This window comes from Mesoplodon bidens, assembly GCF_964165515.1.
Source record: "Mesoplodon bidens genome assembly, chromosome: 13".
Classification (NCBI taxonomy): domain Eukaryota; kingdom Metazoa; phylum Chordata; class Mammalia; order Artiodactyla; family Ziphiidae; genus Mesoplodon; species Mesoplodon bidens.
The window spans coordinates 6,930,889-6,958,759 of NC_138169.1; the positions used below are offsets into that span (position 1 = coordinate 6,930,889).

The 27,871-nt window shown below is 44.5% G+C and overlaps 1 protein-coding gene across 1 annotated transcript; it reads right to left on the reverse strand.

Moving 5' to 3' along the window:
* Positions 1 to 103: 103 nt before the first annotated feature.
* TCTN2 (tectonic family member 2) lies at positions 104 to 27,808 on the reverse strand. Its single transcript, XM_081252372.1, has 18 exons — positions 27,619 to 27,808; positions 27,337 to 27,444; positions 26,827 to 26,903; positions 25,069 to 25,264; positions 21,995 to 22,095; positions 20,275 to 20,465; positions 19,625 to 19,751; positions 17,768 to 17,909; positions 16,413 to 16,478; positions 14,797 to 14,931; positions 14,256 to 14,333; positions 9,518 to 9,598; positions 8,428 to 8,539; positions 5,936 to 6,042; positions 2,585 to 2,741; positions 812 to 937; positions 573 to 661; positions 104 to 330 (listed from the first exon to the last, which is right to left on the reverse strand). The coding sequence occupies exons 1-18, from the start codon at positions 27,698 to 27,700 to the stop codon at positions 209 to 211; spliced, it is 2,097 nt and encodes a 698-aa protein (XP_081108498.1). The 5' UTR covers positions 27,701 to 27,808; the 3' UTR covers positions 104 to 208.
* Between the last annotated feature and the right edge of the window lie 63 nt (positions 27,809 to 27,871).

Here is a 27,871-nt window from a genome sequence, read left to right on the forward strand (position 1 = left end):
CATGCATTTTGCTCAGTCTGGTATAGCAGTGAGGACGCCCGTGCTGCATTGCTGTGAACGTCTGGATAGCTGTATATGTGAATTACATTCGCAGAGTACCTAATAAAATCTTCTATAAAAAGAAAACATTGCATTTATTAAGATTTTATAGAGAAGCACACAGGAGGACAACAAACCCCTGAAGTAAAAGCTGATGATCTGTAAGAGGTCAGATGGTAGCTGAATTCCACGTTTTGCATACTCCAGTCCAGGGGTTACTAAGGAACACCGCTAACATGATGAAGGATGCCAACAGTAAGCTCTTGGCAACACACTGAGAATAAGGCTCCCCTGCAAGACAATGAATCAAATTAAGCAACGTTCCTATTTCTTAACTTTTTGGGTAATTATTTAGGTGGAAATAAGCCAAAGCATAAATAGTGATCCTTTCTAAGTGTCAACATGATCAGTAAATGTTTTCTTTTTAAAGCTTTGCTATATGTTTTACATTTTCTGTGACATTTACACTTTTTTTAAGTTGTTTAATTGACATAACATAATGATAACCATTTCAGAAATGTGCTTTACCCTACCTTGATAATACTGGGTCAGTGGATATAGAAGTTGCGGCCAACAAACCTCATTTCTGTTACAGTTGTACTCTGTAAAATTGATCTGGAATCTACAAAACATTTTAGGAAGTTACAGTAGCTACAGCAAAGCACATGCTTTTGATGAGAAGCATCAAAACCTAATTAAAGAAATAAACTTATTTTGGAACATACATTTTTCTGCTTCTTACTAATGTCACTTAGGTCAGCAACTGTATTACCTTGTAAGTGGACGGGGTAACTGTGCAGGTATCTTAATAAACTGGACAGATGCACTGATGGGGAAAAGGTTGACCTCATCCTCACAAGTCAGCCCACACTGGAACTGCCAGGTCACCGTGGAGAACCTGGGAGGAAAAGGTTAAGCAGACAACAAATCCACCGCTTGTTTCTGGTCTGTTAAGAACATCGGGGGACTTCCCTGGTGGTCCAGTGGTTAAGACTTTGCCTTCCAATACAGGGGGTGCGGGTGCTAAGATCCCACTTGCCTTGCAGCCAAAAAACCAAAACATAAAACAGAAGCAATACTGTAACAAATTCAATAAAGATTTAAAAAAAAAAAAAAAAGAACATCAGGTAACTGACACAACAACAATATGAGCTAAGATTCTCCTAAAGAAGTTTCCCATTCTACTGGTGCTATTTTTTCCCCCTTTGTACTATATACATTTCCAAATGCACCGACAAGCAGAGACAGTTGTATAATGAACCCTCATGGCCTAATCACAGGCTGCAACAGCTGCCAGCATTTTGCCAATTCTGTTTCATCCCTCCTCCCCGCTTAACTCATTTCATCTGGTGCTTTTAAAATTCATTTGTTTTATCACTTGTTTGTTTCAAACAATATTATAATAATAGTAACAACAATAATAACAACAGTAGTAGCAGCTAATGATTTTTAAGGGCTTTCCATGTTATTTCTGCCTACCCAGCATCCCTTTGCCTTTCTTCTAGTAATTGCACCCCAGTTTGCCCCGGCAGAACTACCCCTTCCCTACTCTCAGTTGAGTGGACAAGAAGGGACCCACCTGAACCTAGGGATGTGCCCATCACCTGCACCTGGCCAATCAGAGCTATGCCCCTGGCCATAGTAATTGGTTCAGAAAGGAGCACATGACCGAAACTGGACCAATAAAAGTCTTCCCAGAACATTTTTGAGAAAGATGGGGAAAGGAGGCACCCTCCATCCATTGGACTTGCTAAACTGGAAGAGCTTTTTTTTTTTTTCTAACCACTGAATCTCTAGGGAATTCCCTGGACTTGCTAAATTGGTATAAGCCTGGATTTGCTGGTGTTCATCTTTGCCAGCTCTTGAGGAAAACCTCCCTGAGAACGAAGCCCACCCAAAGAAAAGAGGAACCCAGAGATAAAGGAGGAAAGACCCTTGACCACATGGGAACCATGAACCATGAACTCACTGTGTATGGACTTTTCATAACTTGAACCAATAAACCTACCTTTTGCTTAAGTCAGTGTCAGTTGGGACCCTGTCACTTAAAGGTGATAGAGGTCTGACATGTAAAGGTACATCACCATTTTACAGATGAGGAAACTGCAGTTCAGAAGAGGTTGAGTAACTGTCCAAAGTCACACAGCTCACACTGGAATAGCCATGATTTTGTGGTTCTGCCACAATAGGCAGAACCCACCCATCTGCCACCAAAATCTCTAACCACTGGGCAATATTCCCTGATCAGTATGCCAATGATATTCATGAATTTCAAAATATGCCGAGCACTAAGCAGCCCCTTATTCATCTTTGTACTCCCTGAAATACCTGGCAGACTCCCTTATACGTAGCTTTACGGACACTTGTGAGAATGAGTTTCCATTACAAACACAGTTTATCCATATTCCATTTATACATGTAATCATTTGCTATCATTGCAATTTGTAAATAAACCAGTCAGATTCTAAATTAGCACTCCCCTATTCTTCGGAGCGCCCTCAACTTTACTGTCTCTAAACCCCACTTATCCCCGATATGATCATACCTTGTTTCTACGCCAAGTATCTCCTGCTGAGTCAACCCTTCTACGGCGCCAGCATCCGAGAAGAGGATGCGGATATTCAGCTGAGCGGGAACATCCAGGCAGATGCCACTCACGTTGCTGACAGGTGGGTCTGCACCTGCATCGGGGGCATCTGCACCTGGAGAAATGTTAAGTTGTGCATATTGGAAAGAATAATTGAATAACAGTTTTCCTACAATGCTGTGATACTCCCAAAATGGGAAATATCATTAGACAGGAATCACAACGAATGAGGCTTTAATCTCTAACAGGCTCTAGTTACACGTCACTCTGTAACTGTGTTACCCCTCACGTTCAAATTGTTCCCTTGGATGTTAGGTCAATCACTGGAACTTTAAAATCCCTGACCCACATAATAAAACCCTAAATCATGATTCAGTTCCCAAGCTCCTCATTGAAATCCACCCAGAGTTTTAACAGAAATACCATATACTTGCAGTAAAATGCCATGGGTCTTATCCCATGCAGTCACTATTCTAGTAAAAGCTGTATAAGACATTTAAAGTCCATACTAACAGGGCTTCCCTGGTGGCGCAGTGGTTGAGAGTCCACCTGCTGATGCAGGGGACACAGGTTCGTGCCCCGGTCTGGGAAGATCCCACATGCCGCGGAGCGGCTGGGCCCGTGAGCCATGGCCGCTGGGCCTGCGCGTCTGGAGCCTGTGCTCCGCGACGGGAGAGGCCACAGCAGTGAGAGGCCCGTGAACTGAAAAAAAAAAAAAAAAAAGTCCATACTAACAACTTTAGTTACTACGTATTAAATAGTTCAAAAGCAATTTCCTGATGTGTTGCCACAGCAGTAATACAAATGGAAGAGAATAAAACTGAATAAGAGATTAATTTTATTCATCTTGAAAACTGGCCCTTATGGGGGAAAAAACAGCAAGGTCAGTTACAGGATGTGGATGGCGAGTCCCATGGCGACTCTGGAGGGGATTTCTTTGTTCCTTCAGAGATTTGGAAGGTTGGTGACACTGTTTCCAGTTTCCTCCTCCTTGATATATGTGTTCAACATCATTTCTCTTCTATCAGCCAGGATCAGGATTGATTTTAATCTTAGACACGAAATAGAAGCTAACAGCTTCCACCTTGAAGGCAACAAAACGCCATCACCTCTGATTTCCCACCTCACCAACCCTGGTTCTCTGTCTTGAAATTTCCCATGCTTTTTACTTCTTAGATGCTTTACTGACCCCTTCCCGCCATCCCTCAGGCACTCCACAGCCCACCTAGCTGGCCTAGAGGTTCACAAGGGGTTGACAAGCCCAGACCTCTGGGTTCTGTTTCCAAATAAGGATCTAACTCTGCGCCTAGTGACGTGAGCCAGACTGGACTGGCAAATCGTGGCCAGCAGGACTCCCTGCCTGAGTCAGAGAGCGGTTGGGGCACCTCAAGCACACAGACATATTACGTGATCCCTGGCCGCCCCACGGGACAGGGGAGAGGGGGTCATAATGATCCAGACCCTAATCACAAGGGGTGGGGAAAGTGCACGCATGTGTCTGGATGGTCCTTTGTACGAATTCCAGCCTAATGAGCTGATGTGACCTTGGAGGGTGTGGAAAGGGTGAGGACAGGACCCAAGGAGGTGCTCTCCCTGCAGCCAGGCAGAGGCAAGGAGCCCAGCAGCAGCCACAGGGACAGGAGGGGACTTAGAAAAGCGGATGCTGTGGAGTCAGTTAGCTCTTTCAGGCCCCAAGAGGCAACTTCAGTAATGAGAGCAAAAGAAGAAGCTTTCTTACTTTTTTTGTTTTGTTTGGTTTTGGTTTTGGCCACACCTGGTGGCACGTGGGATCTTAGTTTCCCGACCAAACCCGTGTCCCGTCCCCAGCATTGGAAGTGCAGAGTCTTAACCACTGGACCACCAGGGAAGTCCCAAGAGAAGAAGCTTTCTTTCTATTCAATGCCTTTACACACTCAAGACTCCCCGAGGAATTGGAGCAACATTACCAGACCTGCTGGCTGGGAGGAGAAGAAGAGGAAGCCTGGGTTGTGGCTCCAGCTCAGCCACAGCAAACTGTGACTTTAGACCACCTGCGTGAGCTACAGCTCAGTGACTGGATGGACGTCCTGGATTTGGAGGTGAAATTGGGCCTGTCAGGGCGAAGTCTGTTCCACATGCCACCTGTGGTGCAGCGCCTCCTCACACACCATCCCCCTGTGGCCCCAACGCTCAGAGCAGATGCCTCTCACCAAAGGCGCTGGACTGCCAAGTCTTCTTATCAGGCCTCGGTGACCGTCCTATTATTAGCTCTGCTGCACCTTAATTTCTTTCTTTCTTTTTTAACACCTTTATTGAGATATACGATATAGTTCACCTATTTAAGTGTACAATTCAATGGTTGTTTGTTTGTTTTTTAATAAATTTATTTATTTATTTTTGGCTGTGTTGGGTCTTCGTTTCTGTGCAAGGACTTTCTCTAGTTGTGGCGAGCGGGGGCCACTCTTCATCGCAGTGCGCAGGCCTCTCACTATCGCGGCCTCTCTTGTTGCGGAGCACAGGCTCCAGACACACAGGCTCAGTAGTTGTGGCTGACGGGCCCAGTTGCTCCGCGGCATGTGGGATCCTCCCAGACCAGGGCACGAACCCGTGTCCCCTGCATTGGCAGGCAGACTCTCAACCACTGCGCCACCAGGGAAGCCCTCAATGGTTTTTAATTATATTCATGGAGTTGTGCAACCAGCACCAGACTCAATTTTAGAACATTTTCATTGCCCCAGAAAGAAATCCTGTACTCTGTAGCAGTCACCCCTCAATGCCTTCCAATAGCCCAGGTCTTGAACAACCACCAATCTGCTTTCTGTGTCTATAGATTCGCCTGTTCTGGACACTGCATATAAATGGAAGCATACAGTATGTGCTCCTTTGGGTCTGGCTTCTTTCACTTAGCATGATGTTTTCTAGCACCTTATTTTAAGGTAACAAGATTGCTTTTGTAAATCACAAAGCCAGTTCTCAATTGTCCATATTCCTGGCAATCAAAAATAGGAATGCAAACTGACATGCACTGAAAATCCTCAAACTTCATTAAGACTTCCTTTTCCAAAGACCGTTAGCTTGTAAAACAACTGGGCGATTTGAACTTCCTGTTGGTATCCTCTTAAAAAAAAAAAAAAAAAAAAAAAAGCCATCATGAATAAGAGGTAAAAGACATGAAAAGCCTCCTGCCCAGAAAGCTAACCTCTAAACAAATGTCCGTTGGGCCACAGCAAAGAAAGACAACCTGTCAGGTCAGGCTGTAACACTACACCTGACACTATGTAATCATAGCAACCAAGATACACATTTTACACATGTGCAGCTTTCACTTACGTATTATTTCAAGCCAGCCATCACTAAGATCGTCGTAACTGGAGTTGCCTCTCATTGCAACATGAGTCACTTGTATTAATGAATCAAGTAGTTCAACAGCATTCTCCCTGCAAGAGAGGAAGACATTTCTCAGCTCATGGCCAGCAGGTCTCATCCTGAAGTCCTTACAAAGAGTGTCCAGCGAAGTGAGAGAGAGGCATGGACATATATACACGACCAAATGTAAAACAGATAGCTAGTGGGAAGCAGCCGCATAGCACAGGGAGATCAGCTCAGTGCTTTGTGACCACCTAGAGGGGTGGGATAGGGAGGGTGGGAGGGTGATGCAAGAGAGAGAGGATATGGGGATATATGCATACATATAGCTGATTCAGTTTTTGATACAGCAGAAACTAACACACCATTGTAAAGCAATTATACTCCAATAAAGATGTTAAAAAATAACAAGACAAAAACAAAAAAAGAGTGTCCAGGCTGTGCTTGCTGGATGTCTAAACAAAAAACTGCCAGAGGATCTAGCTGGGAGTCTTACCTCTTTTGGAGGGCCTTCCTGGGATGAACTTACACAGCCAGGGGAGGACATACAGAAACAATCTTTCACTTTGGCCTTAAAATGTTAGTAACTTATGTTGGTATCATGTGGTTTACAGGTTCCTCTGAGTGTCACAAAACTTGGGAGGTGGGCAGATCACATATCAAGTTACCAGGATAAATTCATGGGACACAGTGACCCAAAAGTAAAAGGAACCTAAATATTTAGTTAGAATTTTGAGCTATAAAATTAGGTGAAGGTTAAGAATTGGAACTTGGCACCTCTCTGTTCCAGTAACGTCACTGGAGGGTACAAATCTTACAAACCACAAGGGAGAGGCTCTGACTGCCCTGCACCCTGCGACCAGGAGCCGCCGTGGGTAACGTATACCCACAGTTTTTCTTCCCTTCACAATGTCCCCCCACCTTTTCCCTGCTCCCCAAAGAACTGTACCACTTGGGATAGGAGATACCACTTCACACCTGCTAGGATGGATATGATTCAAAAAATGGGAAATAACAAGTGTTGGCGAGGGGGCCTTCCCTGGCAGTCCCGTGGTTAGGGCTCCATGCTTCCACTGCAGGGGGCACAGGTTCGATCCCTGGTCGGGGAACTAAGGTGCCGCATGCCGAGTGGCATGGCCAAAAAAAACAAGTGTTGGCGAGGATGTGGAGAAACTGGAGCCCTTTTACGTTGTTGGTGAGACTGTAAAATGCTACAACCACTGTGGAAAACAATACGGCGGTTCCTCAAAAAAATTAAACATGGAATTACCATATGATCCAGCCATTCCATTCCTGCATATATGCCCAAAAGAACTGAAAACAGGTATTCAAACAAAAACTGATACCTGAATGTTCAAAGCACTATTCACGATAGCCAAAAGGTGGCAATACCCCAAATATCCATCAACTAACGAACGGATAAACAAAATGCAGTATATCCATACGATGGAATAAAATGCAGCCATGAAAAAGAATGACGTATTGGGCTTCCCCGGTGGCGCAGTGGTTGAGAGTCCGCCTGCCGATGCAGGGGACACGGGTTCGTGCCCCGGTCCGGGATGATCCCCCATGCCGCGGAGCGGCTGGGTCCGTGAGCCATGGCCGCTGAGCCTGCGCGTCCGAGCTCCGCAACAGGAGAGGCCCCAACAGTGAGAGGCCCGCGTACCGCAAAAAAAAAAAAAAAAAAAAGAATGACGTATTGACATATGCTGCAACATGCATGAACCTCAAAAACAGGATAAGTGAGAGAAGCCAGACATAAAAAGTCACATAGTGTATGATTCCATTTACATGAAATATTCAGAGTAGGTAAATCCACAGAGACAGAATGCAGATTGCCTGTTGCCAGAGCTGAGGGGAGGGAGGAATCGGGAGTGACTACTAAAAGGTACAGGTTTCATTTTGCCGAGATGAAAGTGTTCTGGAACTAAATAGAGGTGGTGGTTAGTACATTATGAATGTACTAAATGCCACTGAACTGTTCACTTTAAAATGATTATGTTGTATGAATTTTACCTCAATTAAAAAAAGAAAGAATGCATATGCATATCCATAAATTTTCTAAATGCCACCCAGATAATTAAGTGGAAAATACTTTATACATCACGTTACACAGCTTAAGAATTCTTTATATGTTTTATCACTGATTATACTTGGCTCCAGCCCTTCTTCTATTTCTATGAACATGGGGTTCCAACGATGTGAACAAACTTCCCAGAGAAATTTGCATAAATATGGATGAAATAGCTTTAGTCCCAAGAATGTCTATTTTCACTTATATTGATGTTTGAATCAACTCTAAATTGTATTGGAAGTTTGTATTATTTACGATCACTTTTATATAAGTTTTTATTCAGACTGAAATTTTTCACATTCATGTTGTCGTTAGTATTCATGTGAATTAAATTTAAGCAAACCACTCAAAATGTAGATAAATTCATCAGTGAGACACTCACCTGAGCTGAGTACAGTTTTCATTAATTCCAACTTCTAAAAGGCACCCAGATAGTGCATTTTCTCCAAATAAAATGGGTTTGAAAGTTGCTGATATACACAAACCCCTTCCAGCTATAAAATAAAAAGATTATCCTCCTATTTATGCAAAATAAAAGTAAGTAAAATATTTACGTTAAAGTTTTTCTTAAAAAACAGAGAGAGAACAAAAAGCATAAATGAAGTTTCCAGGGACTTCCCTGGTGGCACAGTGGTTAAGAATCCACCTGCCAATGCAGGGGACACCAGGGTTCGAGCCCTGGTCCGCGAATATCCCACATGCCACAGAGCAACTAAGCCCGTGCACCATAACTACTGAGCCTGAGCTCTAGAGCCCGTGAGCCACAATTAATGAGCTCTCGTGCCACAACTACTTAAGCCCGTGTGCCTAGAGCCCGTGCTCTGCAACAAGAGAAGCCACCACAATGAGAAGCCCGGGCACCCCAACGAAGAGTAGCCCCTGCTTGCCGCAACTAGAGAAAACCCCGCACACAGCAAGGAAGACCCAATGCAACCAAAAATAAATTAATTAATTTTAAAAAAGGAAAGAAATAAAGTTTCAAATTTTCGAGAACTGAGGTCATTGTTACCCTAATCTTTTGAAAGCTGAACAAAAGGCTCTTTCTGTATTGAAATACCTAGACAGGGATCAAGGGTTTATTCTGAACCTGAAATCTAATGCCTTCTGGCAGATGTGGGTAATTACGACTGTTGCAAAGATTTTCCATAGTTTGGAAACTATTCTTATGTCTCCGATTAGCACCATCTTGGGCTAATCAATGAGTACAAAGACGATGGACTCTCCAGCCACTTTCATATTTAAATCTCTATTACTAAAAACCAGCACTTCGAGTGCAAACAATGTGAATTTTTTACAAAAAAAAAAAAAGAAAGAAAGAAAAGAAAGCTGCAGAAGGATGGAAAACAACCACCCCCAAGCTAAATAAACAAACTGGGCTTTAAAGTAATTGGTTCCTTAATCGGATTCAAAATATGGTAATATTTCCAATTCTAGTTCACCAGAGAGCTAATCATATTACCAAACCAGATTACCGGACTGCCAAAGGTGTAAAGTCGTGACATTATCCATCCTGTTGGTGTTTAGAGCTCGAACAGGCTTGCCAAGTTGGTAACCTAGACAAACACAATGCAGGAGAGTGAGCATCTTTCCCTCTAAAGCTATTTTAATGCAACAGGCGCTAGCTCAAATAACGGAAAGGAGGAATCCACAGTGAAAGGAAATATGCAGGCAAAGTCAGAATACCCTCGAGAAAAAGGATGTCACCTTCATTTGTTTTTGGTTTTATTTTGTTTTTTATTGAAGTAGAGTTGATTATGTTGTGTTAGTTTCAGGTGTACAGCAAAGTGATTCAGTTGTCACTGAATCAGATTCTAAAACAAAGATGTCCGTGGGATTTTTTGGAACACATTTTTTTTTTTTTTTCCCGGTACGCGGGCCTCTCACTGTTGTGGCCTCTCCCATTGTGGAGCACAGGCTCCGGACGCGCGCAGGCTCCGGATGCGCAGGCTCAGCGGCCATGGCTCACGGCCCTAGCCGCTCCGCGGCATGTGGGATCTTCCCGGACCGGGGCACGAACCCACGTCCCCTGCACCGGCAGGCGGACTCTCAACCACTGCGCCACCAGGGAAGCCCTGGAACACATTTTTAAAGTAAAAATCTGAAAAGTGAAAAGCAGGCAGGAGTTGGTCTTGGACCTCTCACCCTGGAGAACAATTAGCTGCTGGGCAGGCTGGTTCATGTGTACTTGCTGAGTGATTAATACCACTTATCACAGGGGCTCCTAAGGGAAACTTAAACCAAAGTTACCTTCTCAGGGAATGACGTGCCAGTAAAGCAATTCAAGCCCAAGATCTGGTTTAGATCCTATTCCCATCCATCTCCTAGTAATCCAGTTTATTGTTTCCACCTTTTGTTTGTTTGTTTAATTTTAATATCATCAAGTGCTTTTCTTTTCTTATTTATTTTTTTTTGGCTGCGTTGGGTCTTCGTTGCTGCGCGTGGGCTTTCTCTAGTTGCGGTGAGCAGGGGCTACTCTTTGTTGCAGTGCACGGGCTTCTCATTGCGGTGGTTTCTCTTGCTGCAGCGCACGAGCTCTAGGTGCGCGGGCTTCAGTAGTTGTGGCACGTGGGCTCAGTAGTTGTGGTGCACAGGCTTAGCTGCTCCGTGGCATGTGGGATCTTCCCGGACCAGGGATCAAACCCATGTCCCCTGCCTTGGCAGGCGGATTCTTAACCACTGCGCCACCAGGGAAGTCCCTCCACCTTTTTAATATGAAAAAGTTCACAAGTACAGAAAAGTTGAAAATGAGCCTCACTCAATACAGCCACCACCTGAAATCAACAACGGTTAATATTTAGCCATATATGTCTTATCTATTATAAAAGCATATATACATTGGGGGGGAGGGGCAGGACCACATGAAAATAAGTTGTAGACATCATGACACCTCACCCCTAAAACGTCCATCACACATCTCCCCAAATTAAGAACATTCCCCTACAGGGAATTCCCTGGCGGTCGAGTGGTTAGGACTCCGCACCTTCACAGCCGTGGTCTCGGGTTCAATCCCTGGTCGGAGAACTAAGATTCCACAAGCCAAGGGGTGCAGCCAAAAAGAAAAACAAACAAACAAACAAACAAAAAACATTCCCCTATATCACCATGATGCCAATATTTCTCCTAAGAAAATTAATCATAATCCTTTATAATCATACCATATCCAGTTCATCCTCATATTTCCTCCTAGGTTCCCTCCAAAAACATGTTTTAATGCTGTTTTTACAAACTGGGATGCAATTGAGGTTCATGCATGGTGTTTGTGTTTCCACCACTACGCCCCACCGTTCCTGCACCAGAGGCCTCCCCTCTGGCCACAGGTCCGACCCTGCCCGCGTACACGTCACACTCACGTCTTCCTCCTTGGCTTCCCCCAGGTGATTCCTGTCCCCAGCACCCTTTCCAATTATCTGCTTCTCAAGGCGCAATCTCCTCTTCGCAGCCCAGCGTGGAAACCCGCCAGGGGCAGGGCTCTGACTCGCTCACTGCTTTTCCTCCAGCACTGAGAACAGAACCCGGCAAGCGCTGGACACTCAACACTGCTCCTTAGTGATGCAAAGTCTGGAAGAGCGGTCAACATTCTACTCCTCTGAATCCTGGAGTAACTGTCCCTAAGTCCCTCACCCGTTCATTAATTATCTTGGATTGTTCACTGTTGTTTCCTGTAACTTGGTGCTGTCATTCCAAATGACAGAGTGAATTCCTTGAGGACAGGGCCCATGTCATACAGTCCTCTGAAAACCCCATCCTGCCTCAGAAAGCGCTAGAGACAGTGGCTGTATCTATTCAAGCTGTTTCGCTGCCTGATCAGTTCTGGCTCTTAATTTATTCGTTTTTGATGACAGTGTCAACATTTTTCACATATTCTGATGGTGTCTCAGAAATCTTGTCAAATTAACTCAGTGAAATGAAAACCCTTAAATTCCAGGAGCCCGCTTTTAAAGCCAACAATAAATCCCAAGCTCCACATTAATAAGTACATTAAAATCCTATTTAAAAGAAAATATATATATATATAAAATGAGTCATGTGTGATTAAATCAGTATAAGTATTGAAGATCATGCAAAATAAAAACTTATTTAAAAGTAAAAAAAGGGGCTTCCCTGGTGGCGCAGTGGTCGAGAGTCTGCCTGCCGATGCAGGGGACATGGGTTCGTGCCCCGGTCTGGGAAGATCCCACATGCCGCGGAGTGGCTGGGCCCGTGAGCCATGGCTGCTGAGCCTGCGTGTCTGGAGCCTGTGCTCCGCAACGGGAGAGGCCACAACAGTGAGAAGCCCGCGTACAGCAAAAAAAAAAAAAAAAAAAAAAGTAAAAAAAGGATAGCAAAAGGACGGAGAAATTTTTTTAAGAAACAATGATAGGTTTATCCAACAAGTATTTACTGAACACCTACTATGGTATAAGCCACAGTTGTCCCACAGAAATATAATGCAAACCTCATATTTGATTTTAGAATAATATGTATATTTAGAATTTTTTAGAAATTAAATTTTTTTCTAGTAGCCCCATTAAAAAAAGAGAAAAAGAAATAGGTGAAATTAGGGACTTCCCTGGTGGTGCAGTGGTTAAAAATCTGCCTGCCAATGCAGGGGACATGGGTTCGAGCCCTGGTCCGGGAAGATCCCACATGCCACGGAGCAACTAAGCCCGTGCGCCACAACTACTGAGCCTGCGCTCTAGAGCCCGTGAGCCACAACTACTGAACCCATGTGCCACAACTACTGAAGCCCACGCGCCGAGAGCCCGTGCTCCACAACAAGAGAAGCCACTGTGAAGAGAAGCCCGTGCATCACAACGAAGAGTAGCCCCGGGGCTTCCCTGGTGGCGCAGTGGTTGGGAGTCCGCCTGCCGATGCAGGGGGCGCGGGTTCATGCCCCGGTCCGGGAGGATCCCACGTGCCGCGGAGCGGCTGGGCCCGTGAGCCGTGGCCGCTGGGCCTGCGCATCCAGAGCCTGTGCTCCGCGGCGGGGGAGGCTGCGGCAGTGAGAGGCCCGCGTACCACTAAAAAAAAAAAAAAGAGTAGCCCCGGCTTGCCACAACTAGAGAAAGCCCACGCGCAGCATTGAAGACCCAACGCAGCCAAAAAAATTAATTAATTAATTTTAAAAAAAGAAATAGGTGAAATTAATTTGAATAATGTATTTTAGTCCACCCAATATATACAAAGTATTATTATTTCCATGTATGACACTGGCCACGTTTCAGGTGCCCAGCAGCTACATGGGGCTAGTGGCTAGAGTACTGAACAGTGCAGCCCACATACTGGGCTAGGCCCTGAGGAGGCAGCAGGGAACAAAAGAAATAAACAAGTACATGACAAGGCGGGTGGTGATATATGTGCACGTAAATACGAAATGCGCAACACGTCCCCGGGAAGTCTCTCCACAGATTCCAGGTTAGGAACCCATCATCTGCAGCTTATTTCTTTAAAAATTAATTTTACCAACACTTTATTTTTATTTTTTGGCCATGCTGTGCGGCTTGCAGGATCTTAGTTCCCCAACCAGGGATCAAATCTGGGCCCTGGCAGTGAGAGTGTGGAGGCCTAACCACTGGACCGCCGGGGAAGTCCTCCTTACCAATGCTTTAAATGCCTTATTTTCTTTTTCAAAAGATGAGAGTTCCCTGGAGATCCAGTGGTTAGGACTCCGTGCTTTCACTGCTGAGGGTGTGGGTTCAATCCCTGATGGAGCAACTAAGATCCCACAGGCCGCACAGCACAGCCAAAAAAAAAAGAGAGGGGGAGGGAGGGATAAATTAGGAGTTTGAGATTAGCAGATACAAACTATTATATATATAATAGATAAAGAACAGGGACTTACTGTGTAGCACAGGGAACTATATTCAGTGTCTTGTGACAGACCATAATGGAAAAGAATATGAGGGGAGTATATATAAATGTGTATAACTGGGTCACTTTGCTGTGCACCAGAAACTAACACAACATTGTAACTATACATAAATTTAAAAAAAAAAAAAAAGACCAGTAGCTAAAGAGAAAGGATGTTTCAGGTTTACAACAACTTGTTACATATACACTTTATGTAAAAAATTAAGCTGTTATCAGGAAAAGAATACAGTATCACAAAAGAAAAAGAAAAAAGTCAGAGTCACAAACTAAAGTTGGAGCTATTTATAATCATCGTTATAGCACAGGAGTGTTGAACTAAAATATGTTTGTAAGATCAGTGATTGACATATACTATCTCACCTGGATTTCCAGACAATTCCTTTTCATTACCACTGTTATAGCTTAAAAATTTCACTGTAAATCTCTGTGTCATGATTCCTAGAAATAAAACAAAATAAAAATATGTCACCACGTCACTAGGAAAAGAAATTATCTCCCATAGTGTTTTCTTTACCTTATAATTGCATTTTGACATGCAAAAAAAATACTGTTTTCTAGGGCTTCCCTGGTGGCGCAGTGGTTGGGAGTCCGCCTGCCGATACAGGGGACACGGGTTCGTGCCCCGGTCTGGGAGGATCCCACGTGCCGCGGAGCGGCTGGGCCCGTGAGCCATGGCCGCTGAGCCTGCGCGTCCGGAGCCTGTGCTCCGCAACGGGAGAGGCCACAACAGTGAGAGGCCCGCATACCGCAAAAAAAAAAAAAAAAATACTGTTTTCTGATTAAATCATAAATACAAGTAAGAAAAACAGGTCTGAATTAATCTGTTATAATTATGAAAATCATGAAGAAAGGAGAAAATATTTTAAACTGAAAACATTCTCGCTGTCCTCCACAAAGTTACCTTTCTGGTGGGCATTAATTTCTGCCCTAATGATTTTGACATTTATTTCACTGATTGTATTATTATTCCATCTGAAAATATAATGTTCTTCCACATTCACATTCCTGGGGGCTGATCCAGTACTTAAAAGTGTTTCTGCAAAAAAAAAAAAAAAAAAAAAAGAACAGAATACTTTCATAAATTAAAGACCTTCTTTGGGCTCAAGTTGGTGATTTTCTCTGCCTGGGTGGCCTTCCCCCCACACCCCACCCCTGCCCTGCCTACCCAGTTCCCTTACACAGCAGGGTCATTACTTCCTCCGGAAGCCTTCCCCATTCCTCTGCCCAAGTCAGCGTTAGCCACCTTCTCTATACCATCCCCATATCCTGAGTGAGCTCTGTCCTTTCCATTTCAGCATCCCTGGTCCCCGGCTCATAGCTTGATGCGGAGTACATGCTTGGAAGAATGTTTGTTAAATGAAAGATTACAGAATGTCAGCTTTTAAGAGCAGGGGCCTTCTGTCTAGTTCACTACTATATTGTACTAATAAGTAAAGAATAAGTTCTAGAATTACAGCACGTTGAAAAGAACCACTAGTAGTATCCTTCATTAAAAACAAAAGTCCTGGAAATATCGGCCAAACTCTACCTACCTTATTTGGCTGCCTCACAAATGCAAAGTTTAATGATCAGAAAAAGAAGAGCAAGCAAGAAGTGAAAATGCTAGGTCCTAAAGAACTTTTTTTTTTTTGATTTATTTTATTTATTTATTTATTCATTTTTGGCTGTGTTGGGTCTTCGTTGCTGCGCGCAGGCTTTCTCTAGTTGCAGTGAGCGGGGGCTACTCTTCGTTGCAGTGCACGGGCTTCTCACTGCAGTGGCTTCTCTCATTGTGGAGCACAGGCTCTAGGCGCACGGGCTTCAGTAGTTGCAGCACGCCAGCTCAGTAGCTGTGGCTCACAGGCTCTAGAGCACAGGCTCAGTAGTTGTGGCACACGAGCTTAGTTGCTCCGTGGCATGTGGGTTCTTCCCGGACCAGGGATCGAACCCGTGTCCCCTGAATTGGCAGGCGGATTCTCAAACACGGCGCCACCAGTGAAGCCCCTAAAGAACTCTTTAACTCTCTGAAAAACATTTAAGAAAAGACCCACATGGGCTTCCCCGGTGGCACAGTGGTTGAGAGTCTGCCTGCCGATGCAGGGGACACTGGTTCGTGCCCCGGTCTGGGAAGATACCACATGCCGCGGAGCGGCTGGGCCCGTGAGCCATGGCCGCTGAGCCTGCGCGTCTGGAGCCTGTGCTCCGCAACGGGAGAGGCCACAAGAGTGGAAGGCCCACGTACTGATAAAAAAGAAAAAAAAGAAAAAAAGAAAAGGCCCACAAGCCCTGAGAATGAGGAAGGACCCTGGAACCTACGTCATCCAGGACTGTGAAGGGTCTGGCTCAGGTCACAGATGTTACTCCAAACAGGCAAGACAGAACAAGGAACAAGCAAAATGGTAGTGGGATATCCTTCTAACGGTTGTGAACCTCCTAAAATTCTCAATAAAAGTGTATTTTACCCTGGGACTACATATTACTTGCAAGAAATGACATATATTCCCATAGAAATGATATAAAAGTGTAACATTAAAATACCTGTATTGGTGATGAATCTGTCTAGGTCAGTTGCTTCCTCATAGATTACCTGTGGTGTAACTATGCCTGAAAAGATACATAAATGAACTTCCACAGGAGTACATGACCTAACATGATCACATTTATCTATCTATGAAAATGAAAGCTTGCCAGGCAAATACAGTAACTGTGCCTGCCCTGTGTGCCAACTCCCCAGCTGCCCCCAACTCCTCAAATGCCATCAAACGGGAATCCCACTATTCTTGGCATCTAATTATAACTGAGAAGGAGAATCTCAAAAGTCAGTGAAAATAATCTGGAGAGTCACTCTTGTGTAAGAACCAATATGCAGCACGCTGCTGGTTTGGAACGTAAATTGGTACAGTCACTGTAGAAACCAGCTTGGCAGCTCCTCAGAAAGTTAAATTACCTTGTGACTCAGCAATTCCGCTGCTAGGTATCTACCCAAGGCAAATGAGAACGTATGTCCACACAGACACTTGAACACACGTGTTCACAGCAGCATTATTCACAATAACCAAAAGCTGGAAACAACCCAAATATCCATCAACTAATAAATGGTAACAAAGTACAGTATATTCATAGGATGGAATATCATTTGGCCATATAAGGGAATGAGGTTTTTAGAAAAATGGTACAGATGAACCAGTTTGCAGGGAAGAAGCTGAGACACAGATGTAGAGAACAAACGTATGGACACCAAGGGGGGAAAGCTGCGGGGGGGTGGGGATGGTGGTGTGCTGAATTGGGCGATTGGGATTGACATGTATACACTGATGTGTATAAAACTGATGACTAATAAGAACCTGTTGTATAAAAAAATAAATTAAATTAAATTAAAAAAAAAAAGGAATGAGGCTTTGATCCATGCTACATGGATGAGTCTCAAAAACATGATGCTGAGTGAAAGAAGCCAGTCACAAAAGGCCACATATTGTATGAGTCCATTTACATGAAGTGTCCAGAACAGGCAAATCCACAGAGTGGCTGCCAGGGCTCAGTGTGGAGGGAGAAGGGGGAGAACTGTTACATGGGTGCAGGGCCTCCATCTGGGGTGATGAGAATGTTCTGGAACTAGGTAGAGGTGATGGCTGCACAACACCGTGCGTGTACTAAATGCCACTGAACTGTACACATTAAAATGGTTAATTCTGTGTTACGAGAATTTTAGCTCGATTCTTTTAAAAAAGAACAGATATGCAATATGCTGTCTTATGGAACTGAACTTTTTCCAAAGAAAACACCTTCCTCAGTTGGCAGGTGAAATATTATTCTAAGTTGATCCAGTAGAAGTGAGATCAGAGTTTATCTCAACACTCAGGTCCGTGCTCTTATTTTGAAGGAACGTCACTTACCTCCCACAGTACCATTCTTTACCTTCACGTTGGTGATTCTGTCTCGTTCTGGGTACACCTCCAGGCTAGTGACGCACTGAACATCAAAATTCTGAAGGAAGGCCACCGGGGCATCCTGCATGCACTGCCCAGCCAGGGATACCTGAGGGCCAGGGGAAATCCCGACAGATTTACGACCTCCCTCCTAATCATAAAAGAGAGATCAGTGTTTTGTAAAAGTACTCTTTTTGCAGCCTGCTCCTACTGCTGGGTTGGCTTCAGCAAAGGCTAGGGCATTGACTAACTGACCGACTTCAGTAAAACGTCTAGCTGACTTGCTACTCAAAGTCTGGAAGCCACTCCTGAGGGGTCACAGTGAGTATAGTTGCTAAAGAAAAGTCCCTGCGCTGCCTCATGTACTTTGCAGCAACGTGATTACACTCAATTTCATGTTCTCTCCCTCATCACAGCCAGATTTGTGTTAAAACCATAAAAATGGATTCTGGGAATTCCCTGATGGTCCAGTGGTTTAGGACTCTGCGCTTTCACGGTTGAGGGCCTGGGTTCAATCCCTAGTCGGGGAACTAAGATCCCACAAGCCGAGCGGCGAGGCCAAAAAAATAAATAAGTAAAAATGGAGACTTCCCTGGTGGTTCAGTGGTTAGGAATCTGCCAGCCAATGCAGAGGACACGAGTTCAAGCTCTGGTCCGGGAAAGTCCCACATACCGCAGAGCAACTAAGCCTGTGTGCCACAACTACTGAGCCTGCGCTCTAGGGCCCACGAGCCACAACTACTGAAGCCCACGTGCCACAACTACTGAAGCCCACGTGCCTAGGGCCTGTGCTCCACAATAAGAGAAGCCACCGCAATGAAAGCCTGCGCACCGCAAAGAGAGAAGCCCCACTCACTGCAACTAGAGAAAGCCCCCGTGCAGCAACAAAGACCCAATGCAGCCAAAAATAAATAAATACATTTTAAAAACAAATAAATAAATAAAAATAGATTCCTATGGATAGTAAAGAAAAATGGTTTAGCCTCCCATGTTTTCTTCCCATAAATATTTTTTCCTAATTTTGAACTTAAAAAAAAATAAAGATTTCACATAAAACTCTATAGTCTTAACATATTTTTCAAAATTCTGTAATATTATATTAAATATTTAACACAACATTGTAAGCCAAATATATTTCAATAAAAAATAAACAAATAAAAAATTTTTAATATTTATAGCTTACTAGAAATTGGCTATTAAATTAATAGAAGTGATAAACGACAGTTACTTCCATGGAAATTTCTAGAAAGTCTTCTGGCTTTATTTATTAACTTCACTCTGAGATTTAGCAAAGACAGATTAATTTAAGAGTGACTACTGGGGGCACAGTGGTTAAGAATCCGCCTGCCAGTGCAGGGGACACAGGTTCGAGCCCTGGTCCAGGAAGATCCCCCATGCTGCAGAGCAACTAAGCCCCTGCACCACAACTACTGAGCCTGCACTCTAGAGCCCACGAGCCACAACTACTGAAGCCCACGTGCCTAGAGCCCGTCTTCGCAACAAGAGAAGCCACCACAATGAGAAGCCCGCGCACCACAACAAAGAGTAGCCCCCACTTGCCGCAACTAGAGAAAGCCCGCACGCAGCAACGAAGACCCAACACAGCCAAAAATAAATAAATTAATTAAAATTTTTTAAAAAAAGAGTGACTATTAAAAGGAAAAATAAAATCCAGAGGCCTTAAATAGTTGAGTGCCTGAAAAATCCATAGGAGAAAAATAAGTAACTTAGGAAGCGATTTTTTTTAGAGTAATATGAGTTAAAATAACAAGAGGAAGGGGAAAATGAGAAAAGCCTCTAGCATATTAAAATTGAAATGATTACCTGCGGAATAGTAAAATATGCCTTATCTACAGTCATAACTGGATCTCCTTGTTTGTAACCAAAGTCTGAAAAGTCTTTTAGATCAGTATGCAAATACATGTCAAAGGAAGCGTGTTGTCCAGAGGAACTGCAAATCAATGAGAGAAACCATCACTAACGTGTAAAAACAATTCTTTTAAATTTTTTCTCTGTTTTTCTAACTATAAAAATAATATTTGTACTAAATGCCACTGAACTGTACACTTTAAAGTAGTTAATGGTTAATTTTATGTTCCATGAATTTTACTTCAATAATAATAATAATAATAAAGTTGTTGTAAAATTTCAACAAGACAGACACGTAAAAGACAGAAAGTTAAAGTCCCCCATGAGCCCACCACTCTTTCCCCCAACCCAGAGAATCACTATTGATTACCTGTGGTATCAATCAATTTCTTTTCAGTGATTCAATGGATTCAGTGACTCAATTTCTTTTCCAATGCTTTCAAATACTTAACACAAAATAAACTTACTAACTGAAATCTAGAATTGAATCTAGAATGGAGGAATTGAAGCATGGAGCCCTGGAGAGGTCCCGAGAAGGATGTGACCCATATTCTAGGGTCGCCTGGGCGCATGGCCCTCTCCTGGGCAGCCCCCTGGACACTTACACGGAACCGTGATAGAAGTACCCGAGGAAAGGCGAGTTGGCGAGCTGCACACACAGGAACGGAAACCAGTCGGGGACTCCACGTGCCGTCTGAACAGAGCAGAGCTGATCAAAGGGAGGATTAACGTCTCCTCCAAACACGCCAGGGAAACAGGACTCCCTGAACAGCGCTGTTAAATCTGATGAGCATTCCTGGAAAGAAGATGTAAAGGAGAAGTGAAAAGAGGAAAGTTTCCCCCGTGCCCGCCATCAGGATCTCCTGGCCAGTGTGATGAACACGCGGCTTGAGGCCAGCAGGACCCCTCCGAGGAAGCAGAAACAAACACAGCCTGCATCCAGGCTAAGGGTGCTTTGTGCTCACAGGAAGTAAAATCATGCTAAAATTTTAGTCAGCGCCCTACAAGCCTCCAAGTCAGGAACTTCAAACCTTCAAGGAAATCACATCTTAACTGGGGACCTAAGATATACCACACACAAAAAAAACAAGATGAGAAAAAGAAAAGATAATATGGAATAGACAACAAATGGAGAATTTTCAGTTGTCATCACCATTCAAATCCCTAGCCCAGAGAAACCTAAGGACATTTAGAGTTAGGGCAGACAGTCCATATTCCATAAGAATCCCTGAAGCTCTCACTGTCGTGATATCATGACCCAATTAATGTCAAGAAGTCACTTTATTCATGCTTTCATTTACTCATCTGTATTCTTCCTTGTTTCTCAAAGGACTGAGCGAGCTAAAAGTTAAATACGTTCTAAATCCCTTGTTTACTGAAGGTAGAAAAGTAAATGATCTGATTGTTTTAAACAAGGGCAATTCAAATTAAAAATGGATCATGTCGGGGCTTCCCTGGTGGCGCAGTGGCTGAGAGTCCGCCTGCCGATGCAGGGGACACGGGTTCGTGCCCCGGTCCGGGAAGATCCCACATGCCGCAGAGCGGCTAGGCCCGTGAGCCATGGCCGCTGAGCCTGTGCGTCCGGAGCCTGCGCTCCGCAAGGGGAGAGGCCACAACAGTGAGAGGCCCGCATAACGCAAAAAAAAAAAAAAAAAAAAAAAATGGATCATGTCTAAAGTGGTAGGTAAGTTGAAGCTGTCTGAAGATGTCACTGACCCAGAATCCTCAACGATTCCAGTGGTTGGTGCTATAAGTATACATATACACCATATATCACAAACATGAAGGAAATTAGAAATAGGGCACAGTGATGCACTCTGAAAGAAAGAGGGAGAGAATACATTTGACATTTGTGTTGAGACCTGAACAGATTTTTGATGTGCTGTATTTTTAAAATTAAACATGATTGTTATTATAAATACAATTGCTAGTATGAGTGTTCCAATATAGACCCTAAGCTTTCCTTTCCCGTTTTGTAAAACCAACCATGACATAAATAACTGCACTCATCCAAAAGTGGGAGTGACTGGGGTCCTCGTACATGTGCCTCTTTTGCATCTCTTATTCCCCTTCAATCTAAAATAAGGATTAAAAATATGTATTTGACCTGGGATTGGCCAATGGTTTCTTAGATATGACACCAAAAGCACAAGCAACAACAACAACAAAAAAAAGTGGGGTGGAGAGAGGGGGAACTGGAGGAAGGTGGTCAAAAGGCACAAACTTCCAGTTGTAAGATAAGTAAGTATTAAGGATGTAACTACAACGTGAGAAATATAATTAACATGCTGTAGCTTTTGTGCCCAATAATCAGAAAGACCATACCTGGTCACAGCAGCAGCGAACGTCACAGGCCCCGGCTGTTAAATTACAAGGGCAAGGGCCAAGGGGCTGATACACCTGGTTCGGAATAACAGTCACGTTCTCTGAAAGGTACAAACAACAGAAAAGTTCAGCAGTGAAACACTGACGAAGCATTGCCACAGTTTTGACATTTAAAGAAAGCTGAATCGTTGTTTTACAAACCACAATTACCAATATTCCACATTAAAGAATCCCTGAAATGAGCTATGCATAGACTTTAACTGAGGCTTGTATCTACTCCTCCAACAAAAGCCCAAATAGGAGAAAATATGCTAGTTATACGAATTAAAGAAGTCACAGTTGAACTTGAAGATAACCAAGTGACTAAAATTTACGAGTTAAGATAAATGTAATGCACTGCTTTTATTTTTCAGTACACTGAACAATCCCTTTCATAACACAGACTGATTTTAAGCATTTACTCCTTCAAATTCAATACCCCTTTCAGCAGATAAAACTGAAGCCATGGTGACATTTCAGACAGCTTATCAGGAAGCCATCTGACCACAAGATCACATTTTTTTTTTTTTTTTTTTTTTTGTGGTACGCGGGCCTCTCACTGCTGTGGCCTCTCCCGTCGCGGAGCACAGGCTCCGGACGCGCAGGCTCAGTGACCATGGCTCACGGGCCCAGCCGCTCCGCGGCATGTGGGATCTTCCCCGACCGGGGCACGAACCCCTGTCCCCGGGATCGGCAGGCGGACTCTCAACCACTGCGCCACCAGGGAAGCCCCAAGATCACATTTATTTATGCTACACGCTCAACCTCAAGTCCCACCATACTGTGAATCCAAATTTTCACATCTTGATTCTAGTTCACATGTGGGGGAAATTAGTAATCTTTACATTGATTGGAAAAGGAATATATTATATTACATTTCAGCCTCTTAACTCGGAATCCAGAGACTAATAGTTGGAAAACTATGCAGCGATTATTTGTTTAAACTCTATGTAACAGTCAACTTCAATGACACAACAGCTGAAGCATCTAAAGAACAACTATTATACATTCTATGCTATAAGGAATAAGGAATAAGAAGGTCCGAGTAACATACCATGTCACAAGGGTAAGGGTCTGACCCTCAGTTTAATCAAACCTGTGTGACATAAGCAAGGCATTTTAGAATAGGGTTTTGCTATGTGATACACAGACAGATGTTTGTATATCTATCTATATGTCTCCCACGTTGCTTGCTACTTTCCTTGTTACCAGGCATACCACTTACCTCCTGGCTGTCCTTCCACCCTTTTTCTTGTTCTGAACTCTGTCTGACTGGGTACAAAATTTTTCATACCTTCGTGGGTCAGCGTGGACATCTCATAATTACCAATATACAGATACTCTAATTCTCCTAAGTTTGGGTATTTGTACAAAGACATTCCGAAATATTACCTAAATATAGTCAAGCATATTTTTTAAAAGAAAAAAAGTCACTTGCTTGAGTGATATAGCTACCATTAAGCCCTCCTGTCAGTTTTGGGGTTTTTTGTTTTTTGGGTTTTTTTGGCTGCACCGTACAGCTTGTGGGATCTTAGTTCCCCAACCAAGGATGGGTGAGCCCCCTGCAGTGGAAGCACAGAGTCCTAACCACTGGACTGCCAGGGAAGTCCCCCTCCACAATTTCTTTATGCAAATATAAATATACATATTCTTCTTCCATGCTATATGCACCCATCTGCATCTGCTTTTTGCACTTAGCAATATATCTTGGAGATCTTTCCAAGCAAATACACTAAGGGCAGAGTAGCCCACTGAATGTCATTACCGTAACTTATCTAACCCTTCTAAACTTTCAAAACCACAAGGAGGACCACAGTTACAGGATGTGATGTGCAAAGCAGCACTGTGGGAGTCTCAAAGTGGCAGACCTTTGCTACTAAAGAGGAACACTTCTCCCTTCATCCCAGGTGACCATAAAGGTAAGAGGTGCTAGAGTTTGTCGCAGGCAACAAGGGACATGGTGGTGGCACCTATCGAAGTGGACCCCTCAACATCAGCACATCTTTTGTCCTTAGGACACTGCCGTGATGTGAAAGGGAGAGTAACACAAAATCATTTTCTCATGTCCAGAGATGTATGTGCACAATGATATTTGCTGTAGCACCAGTTACAGTATCAAAAGCTGAAAACTTTTAATTAAATAAACAATGGTTATTTAGCAAATAAACAATGGTGTATCCACACAAGGGAATGCTATGCAGCTATTAAAAAGAATATAAGAATTATATTATATTAAAAAGAATAGAAAAAGAATGAGAACTTACTTGCATTCCTATGAAAAATTTTCTAACTTATACTACTTTTTAAAGGTATAGAACAGCAAATTGTACATTATTATTGTGTTTGTAGAGAAAAATGTGCTCCTATAAGCATAATTAAGCAAGCTGCCTCTGGGAAAGGCAGCTGGCTGTCAAAAGCATTCATTGAAAATCTGCTGTTTTTCTATAAACTCATTCATCAGTCTCTCCCTTCCTCCTGTTTTGTTTTGAAATGGAGTCACAGGAATCAATACAAGGAAAAAAAACTTTACTTTCTCCCAAAAAGGATTTAAAACGGCCTACAGAGATACAAACAGTAGATCAAAATACATCTTTTTTATTTTTTTATTGCTCTTTGGCTGCGCCTCGGCTTGTGGGATCTTAGTTCCCTGACCAGGGATTGAACCCGGGCCTGTGGCAGTGAAAGCGCTGAGCCCTAACCACTGGACCACCAGGGAATTCCCAAGATACAATAAATCTTAACTAAAGTAATACAAAGTGGAAACTTTTAAAATAAGAAAATTAAACAAAATGAAAATAAGTTTAGGAAAACAAGACACACTCATGATTGAAGCACACAAATTGCATGGCACACACAATCAAACAATGTTTGCAGGGACTTCCCTGGTGGTCCAGTGGTTGGGACTCCGAGCTTCCACTGCAGGGGGCACGGGTTCCATCCCTGGTCGGGGAACTAAGATCCCACATGCTGCGTGGCACGGCCAGAAAAAAAATATGTTTGCAGTAAACGTTTTGATAGTCAGAGACTTTACTTGCCTGATGCATTTTGGGCCAGAGAGGAGTTGGCATAAATTTCCACTTGAACGAGCAGATGTGCTAAACAGGATGAATGACGAGAGGCTGAAACCAGAAGAGTTTGGACAATACACGGGGCCTCCGGGAACGGATCTGTCTCATTAGACAAACATGATGGCAGACCCCTCTTCAACCTCACAGTCACTTCCAAAGAATTCTGAAAGGAAAATATTGCTGTACTTTTTATAGTGACTCAAAATGGCATCTATAGGAACACATAATGGAAAGTGCAATCAGCCTCCGTTCATTTTACAAAAGAACTGTACATAAGAAAGGCATCACTCTGCTCAATTCTACCCTGTAAACCTACAGCAGTATGAAAGCCCTGATTCCTAATCCTCAACTGAACATAAAAGCAAGCAAGTTGTGGCTGCTTAGAGAAAGCTGAACACAGGTCTGATAAGGGAACTCAGTTTGTCTAGCACTTTTATCATCCTGGGGTGCAAGCAAAGTTTGTCTTTCTCATCCTTTATCTCGGAGTTGATGCTATGCACATACTGGGCACTCAGTAAAACATTCATTAAATGGAAAATATTTCATCTCTCCAGGCTTGAGTGCCCTTACACATAAGCTCAAGAGTTGGGTGAGATCAGTGGTTTATGAAGCTCTTTTGAGGCACAAATGCATTTGATAATCTGACGGAAGCCGGTAACCCTCTCACCAGAAAAACTGCACACACACATGATTTTACACACAGTTTCAGAGGGTTCGCAGGCTCCTTGAAACTCACCCAAGGACCCCTGAGAACCTCTGGGTTGGCTGGGCGTCTGTGAGATCTGAAAGTCCACAGTTTCATGGGGGTTTCAAGCGCTAAGAAAGCTTTGTTTGCTTGTTTGCAACGCGCGGGATGTGGGATCTTAGTTCCTGGACCAGGGATCTAACCCGTGCCCCCTGTAGTGGAAGCGCGGGAGTCTTAACCACTGCACCGCCAGGGAACTCCCAAGAAAGCTCTATCTTGTTCGATTAAGAGAACACTGCAGGGCTTCCCTGGTGGCGCAGAGGTTAAGAATCCACCTGCCAATGCAGGGGACGTGGGTTCGATCCCTGGGCTGGGAAGATCCCACATGCCGCAGAGCAACTAAGCCCGTGTGCCACAACTACTGAGCCTGCGCTATAGAGTGCACGAGCCACAACTACTGAAGCCCGCGCACCACAACGAAGAGTAGCCCCAGCTCGCCGCAGCTAGAGAAAGCCAGCGCGCAGAAACGAAGACCCAACGCAGTCAAAGACAGACAGACAGATAAATAAATAAATAAATGTGTGTTCTTTAAAAAAAAAAAAGAGAGAGAGAACACTGCAGGGGGAGTTCCCTGGCGCTCCAGTGGTTAGGCTTTCACTGCCGTGGCCCCGGGTTCAATCAATCCCTGGTCCGGGAACTAAGATCCCGCAAGCTGCTCGTTGCAGCCAAAAAAAAAAAAAGAATAAAAAAAGAAGAGAGAGGGCTTCCCTGGTGGTGCAGTGGTTGAGAGTCTGCCTGCCGATGCAGGGGACACGGGTTCGTGCTCCGGTCTGGGAAGATCCCACATGCCGCGGAGCGGCTGGGCCCGTGAGCCATGGCCGCTGAGCCTGCGCGTCCGGAGCCGGTGCTCCGCAACGAGAAAGGCCCGCGTACAACAAAAAAAAAAAAAAAAAAAAAAAGAGAGAGAGAACACCACTGCAGGAACACTAGATGTGGGCCTCCGCAGATGCTACCCAAAAGGTTTTCACCTCTGGCCTTACCACAGTGGGGCTGACAGTCAAACTCCAGTCTCCGGTCTCATTGCTGAGCACTCCGCAGGCGGGAACTGGCAAGAATCCTACGGGAGAGAAGATCAGAATTCAAGGCACTATTGCCCAGCCACTAACAGGGTGCACTCCTGAGTCAGGAGTCCCTTTCCAAGCCTAGGATTGGACCCTTTACAAGCTGTGTGACTTTGGACAAGGGACCACCTCTCTGAACTTCAGTGTCTTCATTTGTTAAACGGATTAAAAGGTATTACTGTTCGTATTAGGAAGATGAGGTGATGCATTTAAGTACAGCAGATAGCTCAGCGAAGGCTAACTAGTAAGATTTCAAGCTTTCTTTTACTGAACCTGTCCTTCGGTCCTCCGCTCCACAGCAGCCCCCCATCCCGACTTTGAAGTGGACAGCGGCAAGGGACCCAGGGGATGCCCCCTGGCCAGGCTTCTAGGGCGGCCTGGACCTGACCCAACCTCCTCCCTCCCCACAGGAAGGGCCGGGCTCTTTACCCGTCTCGTCCCGCAGCTGGGTCAGGGACACGGTCACATCCTCGGTGCCTCCAACCAGGGACGCGCTGACTGCAGGGCCGGACATGCGGATGACAGGAGGCACGAAAACTAGCGGGAAGAAAGGGACAAAATGGAGTTAATAGTTGCAGAGCCCCTGCCTACGCTGGGTGGTGGCTTCCTTTGGCTGGGTCTTCCGCAGCTCCCGGAGGAGAGCTTTGGCCTCAAAAGCCTCGTCCCCTCCCTCAGCCCCGGTCCTGCAGGCCCTTGCCCCGCCTTACGCACCCAGGTCCCCCCACAGAGGCCTCAAGACGCTCTGCAGAAGGAGGAGCCCCAAGAGCAGAGGGACCGGCGGCGGCACACGCATGCCTGGGGTCTCGCTGGGCCTGCACGGCAGGACCGCGCCCGGCTTAGAAGCCTGGAAGCGCGGGGACGCCAAGACGCGGCCCCGTCTAACTCTCCGCCATCTTGCCAAGCGAACACCCGGAGCTATGGCAACCACCAATCGGCCGCCGGTCTGGCGGAGCGGCGCGCCGTG